General features: G+C 47.0%; 1 protein-coding gene across 1 annotated transcript in view; it reads right to left on the reverse strand.

The window, feature by feature from the left end:
- Positions 1-1676, reverse strand: part of SLC25A13 (solute carrier family 25 member 13) — a gene marked incomplete at both ends in the record, with an annotated part of 160395 nt that extends 158719 nt beyond the window's left edge. Inside the window, 2 exon segments of the mRNA XM_080936229.1 lie at positions 1499-1598; positions 1600-1676. Of these exon segments, the coding sequence (XP_080792355.1) occupies positions 1499-1598; positions 1600-1676 (177 nt within the window).
- Between the last annotated feature and the right edge of the window lie 5917 nt (positions 1677-7593).

Genomic DNA, 7593 nt, shown 5'->3' on the forward strand with positions numbered 1-7593 from the left:
AAGTTGAGCCTGCTTCCTGACTTGTACTTTGTATCTGCTAAGTCTTCTATCCTGTTTCTAGACATAGGTCTCAGTTGAATGCCCATCATTATTCCATTTCCAAATAACGTAACCCAAAGTAACTACACTCCTCAGCAGGTACAGAAAGGAAGAGCTGGTATTTACTCCAGAGAACTGAGTCATAAGGATCCTTATATCCTAATATCAGGCAAAGTTAATGCCAAGAAAATGACTATTAGCTTGAAAGAGATAAAGTAGCTTCAGAAATAAGTCAAACTGCTCACCCACAGACACAGGCACAAATACACCCAGTGCACACTCCTGAGGGTTACACTCCAGCCAGTTACAGAGAAAGGCCACTGAAAGCACTCAGTCTAGGGACAAGAAAACAGCGGATTTGGGGATCCTGGAGAGACTCTAGTCACAGAACGGTATTTAAATATATTTGTCTGCTTACAATTTCCATTGCAAATGTGATTAGTTTGCCTGAATAAATAAGAATATGATGTGTTGGCCATGTTTTCCTCTCCAGGGTTATCACAGAGTTTTGATTAAGGACAAATGTTTGAAATGTTGGGTATATTTAAGTTCACTGCACTTAAAATGATCTAAGAAGTTGTATAGGCTTGATTAAAGGGCTGCCTTCGTGAACTTAAAATTAAAAGCAATAAATTCCAATGACTCGAGTGATTGGGGGCTGAATATGGTATTCTGCCAGAAAAGTTGAAATGCAGTCCAGAGAGGCTGAAATGGTGTACAGGTTTGAAGAGCCGGTGAAAGAGGAAAGGTCAACCTGTCAGAGCTGCCTTCTCCCTGGGTTCGTGAACGATTCACATTACACAGAATTCCTTTTAAGTGGAACTTCACAGGAGTGACAAGCTCCCAGGACAATCTGTTTTGTCATTTTCAAAAAGAAGCCTCTCTGAGGCTCGGGAGGTTGACTTGTAAGTGTTGTCAGATGGAGAGAGGGAGGGGAAGGATGGGAGATGGGGGTGGGGAAAGGGTCCAGGACTAGCTACGGACAGGCGCAGGCCAAGTCTCCCAGTTTCCAAAACGGAAGTCAAGGTGACTTCCCTACCAGCCGGAGGGCGGAACCCTTGAAACGTAAGAGGATCAGGCTCCAGCCCCAGTTGGGGCCCCTGGAAGGAGAAACCCAGGTCAACAACAGTCGGGTCAGAAGCAGGAGAACCCCGAAGTAGCAGAAGGGTTTGTGTGTCCCTGGGCTCTTCCCTGCCCCAGGCTACCTGGTCCCATTCGCGCGCTCCTCCTTGCTGGCCTGGGCTCAGTCCCGCGGGACACCGCTCCTGGCCAGGCCAAGTGGGAGTGTCCCGCTGGTAAAGTTTCTGAAGCGCGATCGGGCCGCGGTACCCACGCGGACGCAAGTGCAGTTCCCCTGTCCCCCCATCCCCCGCCTCCGCAGCTGCAAGGTGGAGCCCCACATCTCCTACCCGGTCTGGACCCCTCTAGGCTCCAGATCTCCCCGGCCCGCCGTTTTTACCTTGGCGGCCGCCATGCTTCGGCCGGGGTAAGAGACGACTTTGAGACCTGCTCTCCGGTTGGATTGCACTGGGGACCCCGGCGACTCACTTCCCGTCCCGACAGAGGTGGGGGCGGTGATTCTGCCCGGCAGCGTGCGCGCCCGGCCTGCCTCCCCACGCCCTCCTGGCGCGGGTCATGCGGGCGCCGTCAGCCCATTGGCTGGGCCTGACCAGGGCCTCCGGGGCGCGCGTGATCTGAAGGCCTCTGCCCTGTAGCCAGGGAGGGCCTCAGTATGGGAGCTACTGAGGGACCAGGACATGTGACTCAAACTATGCTTTGGTAGCCATTGTTGTGGATACCCGGGGCCAGGGAGAAATGCAAGCCACTGTCCTGACTGGTGAGGGAAACTGCCACTTTGGCTGAGGCCAAGGGCTGGCTAGGCCTGTGCCCATGAGATAGCCAAGAAAGAGTGGAGTGGTTAGCACTCAACACCTGGAAGTTGACACACACAACTCTCACACATGCACACCTAGTTGGGGTAAATTCTTGCCAGGTTCACCTTGTTTGTTGTTGTTGTTGTTGTTGTTGTTGTTGTTGTTGTTGTTTTTGCTTCAAGATGGACCCCACTTTAATACCATCATGAACCCCTAAAGTGTTGACTAATAGAAGATAACCAACAAGTGTCCAGCCTACTTTATAGATCTAACTTGATAAACTCTTGAATAGGATATGGAACACACATTTGTAGAGCTATTTTGCAACAACTCTATATAAGCACCAAAGAGATCAAGGCCTTAAAGAGGTAACAACCCTTAAAATAAATAAATAAATAAATATATAGATAGATAGATAGATAGATAGATAGATAAATAAATTAATAACATGAGATGCCCCAGCCATACAGAATGAGAGGAAACAGGAGACCCAGAATTGCTGGGGAACCCAAAGGGTTGGTCAGAGAAGGTAACCTAAATGTAGGGGATGCTGGAGGAAGAGTGTGGGTGACAGAAAAACTCTGTGTTGTGGAGGGTCCTGGGTACCCTGCAGAAGGACATAAACCACCTGGGGGGTGCTTTTAAAGGCCGAGGCAGCATATCTAAGAACCAATGGAGTTGGGGTTCCACTCGGCTGCCAGAATGTATCCCAGATCCACAAGTTACACACAAAATCCTGAGTGTAATGCACTCAAGTCCTCAGGGCTCATCTAAGGTATGCATCGGTGCCTTCGTAAAAAGGGACTTTGTAGCCCTTCTATTCCCAGCACCAGGAAAGTGGGAGCAGGCAGACCAAGAGTTCCAGGCCACCCTAATCTGTAGAATCTATATGAGAAAGAAAGAAAGAGGCCCATAGTACGAAGTTTACTCTCACTGTCTTCTGCCATGTGAGGGTATAGCATTCCTCTCTCTGGACAATACAGTACTCAGGGAGCCGTCTTGGAAACACAGAGGCAAGACCTTGAACTTGGACCTTTAATCCTGGAGTTCTTGGCAATGGGGACAACTTAGAGGAGTACGTTTTTATCCTTACTCTCAGGTACTGTGTGGTAACAACGTGAACCAGGCTGACAAGTGGTATAATGCGTGTCGTGTGGGTCAGAACTAAAGGATCAGAATATTCAAACAAGATGGGTTAGAGTGAGACAGGACTCTGTGGTGTATGAGGAACCCACGAAAGAGGCATTTGTCTTCCCACGGGCTCACGGTTCTTCCCCATCTCGGGAGCCAGTGAGCATCTCAATTCTCTCTAACTCTGCTTCTGGAATGTTAGCTCTTTGTTGTCTTATAACCTCCCTGTCTCCCATTTAGCAGGTCATGGTGGCAACCATCTGTAAACTTATTCTGGCATTTGGATGGTTCAGACAGGATGTAGAGCTCAAGGGCTGCCTGGGATCTGTGGTGAGATCCTGCCTCCAACAAACAAACATGGGAGAAATGAAACCACTTTCAGCTGCATGTAACAGTTAGAGACCCCTCAGAGAATCTAAGCTATCTCACTACTTCCAATCACAGTTCTGAACTTTCTGTCATAAAAAAGGAATACTGCCAGTAGACCCTGCGATGTAGACACCTTTGAACCCACTGAACGAGCCACACTGTAAAAATAAATTATAAACATGAGCTTAGGTTATTTCTATTCCCATTTAAAAATCATTCTCAGTTCATTCTCACAGTGACCTAAGTGACTTGTCACATTTGTCCCCTCTCTAACCCCAGAACACTCTTCCCACCACCATCACTTAAAAGTAGCTGGCTGGTGGGGTTGATCTGTGAGCACAAGATTCCTAACCCCAGGGTCTCATATTGGACCATTATTTGGAAATTGAAGGTACAGTCGGTTGAGATGAGGTCACACTAGAGTAAGGAGGACCTTAATCTGACTGGGGTTCTTATAAAAAGACACAGGTCAGGCATGATGGTTCATGATTTTAACCCCAGCACTCTGTAGGCAGATGCAGGCTCAATCTATACTGTAGATTTTCCATATGATAAAAGTAGAGATTAGAGTGTTAGAGCAATAAGCCAAGGGGCATGAAGAATCTACCCCCACCATCTTGCAAGACTCCAGTACCTAGCAAGTAATAGGAAAGAACTCTCCCCACATCTAAGAAACAACCACACTGATTCCTCTGTTTACGACTTCGAATCCACCAAAAAATGTCAAAGAACAAATTTCCGTTGTTCGAAGCCACACATCTTGAGGTATTTCATTCTGACGGCCCTCGGAAACTAATATAGGTCTTCTAACCACCTGTGCTTTACAGCGAATTTCACCAACCTTGCAGGCTGGGCCAGCGGCCAACCCAAACGTTGGGGAAAAGCTTGCTGACTTAGAGGCACGTACTGTGAGCGGAAACCCAAATTCAGAAATGGGAGTGACGTGGCCAGGTCTGAGATTTCACTGTTCCCAGCACACCTAGGCCTTATGAATGCCCTTTGACCTGTGCCCTTTAATGATCTGATTTGTTCTGCTCAATTAATAACAAGCAAGCAAACAAAGGTCTCCCCCAGGACTGCCAGCCTGCCTGACTGGATGGCTAGAAAGGATATCCAGTCGGAACTCGGGCCATGCATACGAGATACAGGAGGTTTTAGCCAGGTGACTACAAACTGTAAGCAGATTGTATTTATGACAGAATCAAACAAACATCCTAAGAATGAGAAGGGTCCATCTGTTTATATCTGGGACTGGGGCCACATCCGGACACAGCGGAGGGTTGCGCATGCCTTCCCTAAGAGTGCCATAAGATGGGTCAAAAATAACCTGTTCTTAATAGACACAAATGAGAAAACTGTCTCAACATTTTTAGAGTTAAGAAGGGAGAGGAGCGAGGATGTGAGTCAGGAAGGAAGGAAGCAGTAGACACCTTGGGGAAGTGTGACTAAAAACAAGTCCTCCCACCCCCCGATTTTATTATACTCTGTGAACAAGGCTTTCTTGATTTCTTTGGTTTCTTGAGACAAGGTTTCTCTGTGCATTCTCAGCTGGCCTGGACTCTAAGGGGAACTCTGCCTGCCTCTACTGGGACTAATGGTGTGGGCCACCATGCCAAGCTTGAACGAGACTTTCAAAGCACGTCTCTATAAAACAGCAAGGCTACTTGCTGCCTTCTGGAGATCTTTTGAGTAAATCCACTTTCTTAGTAACACTTCTAGAACCCACCCACACTCCTTGGATCGCCTTCCCTATGCCTCAGACCGCACCGTTGTACAACTTTAAGAACAGGAGCCTAGGGTACAGTTCCGTAACACCTCGATCTCATTTTTGGCCTCTCTCCATTTTTCATCTGAGGATGCTTATAGCTCCATTGTGATCCCCAAGATAATCTAAGAGAGAACCCCCCATGACAAGTTCACCAACGTATATTAGTTCACTAAAGCTGCCATAAGAAATCCAGAGCTGGTTGTAGCACTGCATAACTTCGAACCTAGCACTAAAGAGACAGAATCTCTATGAGTTCAATGCAAACCTGATCTACAGCTACATAATGAGTTCCAGACAAACCTGGGCTGTCGAGTGAGACTCTGTCAAGGAAGAAACAGAGAGAAGGGTTGGGGGGATGGGAAGGAGGGAGGGGGAGAAAAAGAGAAGGAGCAAGGAAAGAAAACATTGGTCAAGTTTAATCCCATCTGCTACCTTAACTCTCTTGTGTTGGAAATGTTTCACCAAGTCAGGGACTTTTCAGAAGTACTAGTTCTTCTATTTGTTTGGTTGGAGTTTTGTTGTTTGTTTTTTGTTTTTTGTTTTGTTTCTCTCTGTAGCCCTGCAGTTCTAGAATTCACTCAGTCGAGCAGACTGGCCTCGAACTCACAGAGATCCACCTGCCTCTGCCTCCCACATGCAAGGATGAAAGGCGTGTACCACCACCCCACCGCCCGGCTAGTTCTTAGTATACAATGTACAGCAGCTTTAGCTATATATAGTCCCATATACTCCCAGTAAAGCAACGATGGTTCCTCAAGACAATTACATCAAAACCCTTTAAAGATTGAGCCCAGTTTAAGCCAAATACCCTTGGACATGCACCAAACCAAAGTCTATGGTTATGAATTCAGCTGAGGTCCTCCTGAGGGGCCGGCATTGCCACTCAGTGCAAAGACAAATTCAGCTTAGGTCATCCTGGTCCCTCAGTGCACGTAGACACATGTATCAGAAACGGCAGGTCTTGGCAGCCACTCCTCTGACTAGCAAGAAGTGGCAGTGGTGTGTTATGCTCACAGCTAGCACCTGGCCCTGTGGCCACCTTACGTCTGGAATGTGCCTTTGAAGAATAGCTGCTGATTCTAAAGAGTTTCTGAAACGCTTTACCGAGAGTGTCACATGCTTTAATTAATTTGATGCTGGGTGAAACAGTCTTATCCAAAGAAGTTTTTGCTTGAAAAAGAAAAACTTTATTTTACCAGGTGGCCAATCTCATGGAGACAGGAAAGCTAGCCTCAAATCTTTCTCCTAGAGAGGATTTAGCGAGATTTATGGGATAAAGTAGGAGGGTGGTCTGAGGTGTGGAGATCATGAGGGGAGGTTAGGAAGAACTATTGTCTTCTGAGTTGTAGAGCTGGGGTCTAAAAGCAGCATTCCTTTTACAAGGTTTTCACAAGTATGAGTTGGATATATATACATCACTTGGCATATGGGGAAATATTAATGACTATACTGATATTAGCAAAGAAAAGGTCAGAACAGCCTCTGAGCCACCTCTACGCCTAACCTGTCATTATTTGGCTACACAGATGAAGACCATGTATGCCTAAGGCCTGCTATCTGAGGATCTTCAAAGGCAGGGAAACCTGGGGGTGGAAAGGTGTAAAGGAAGTAGGGCAACTTAGAAACTGGTGTGTGTGTGTGTGTGTGTGTGTGTGTGTGTGTGTGTGTGTGTGTATGCACACTGAAGATCTGACTCCAGTCACACGCATGTTTTTGCTTGTTCTACCTCTGAGCTACATACATCCATAGCCAAAACCTTACATGCTGGAAACATACAGTCGGGACAGGCAGAGGGCATGAAAGCATTTAAGTACTTAAAGAACAGCTTAGATTTCCATTTCGAAGATACCGAGCCAGACTTTTTCCCCCGTCTGAACTTGCCTGGTGGATACAATCATGACTCCAGCCTCAGGGCCACCAGCTTTGGCAGCATGTGAGCTCAGTCTCTGCCTCTTCTGCCTACGTCTGTTAGGAGTCCGGTCGCTGGGAACAGGCAGCACATGTGACTTCCAAGCCCACCCCCCTTTAGTCTGTAATGAAGCTAAGATCTTTAAACAGCAAAAGGTGTGGTGACAAGGGCACCAGACATCAAGAGAAATAAGGAAATCTAAATTCTAGCTGATCCAAGTGCCATAAACCTGTCCCTCATGGAGCTTAACCACCTTGTCCAGCTTTCCAGTCCATTCCCCCCAGGAAGCTCTATTTCTGTATTCGAAAGTAATTGCAGCCCCAGGGTTTGCTGGCTTCTGCCTGGGGTTCTATTAGCCCCTCTCTAAGGTTCGTGTTCTCTCTTTCTCTCTCTGTTTCTCTCTGTGTGTCTATCTCTCTGCCTCTCTGTGTGTCTCTCTATTTCTGTGTCTCTCTTTGCCAAATTTTTGGCAGTAGTCTGATACCTTTTCTTTGTCTCTGAAG

The sequence above is a fragment of the Micromys minutus genome, assembly GCF_963924665.1.
Source record: "Micromys minutus genome assembly, chromosome: 23".
NCBI lineage: Eukaryota > Metazoa > Chordata > Mammalia > Rodentia > Muridae > Micromys > Micromys minutus.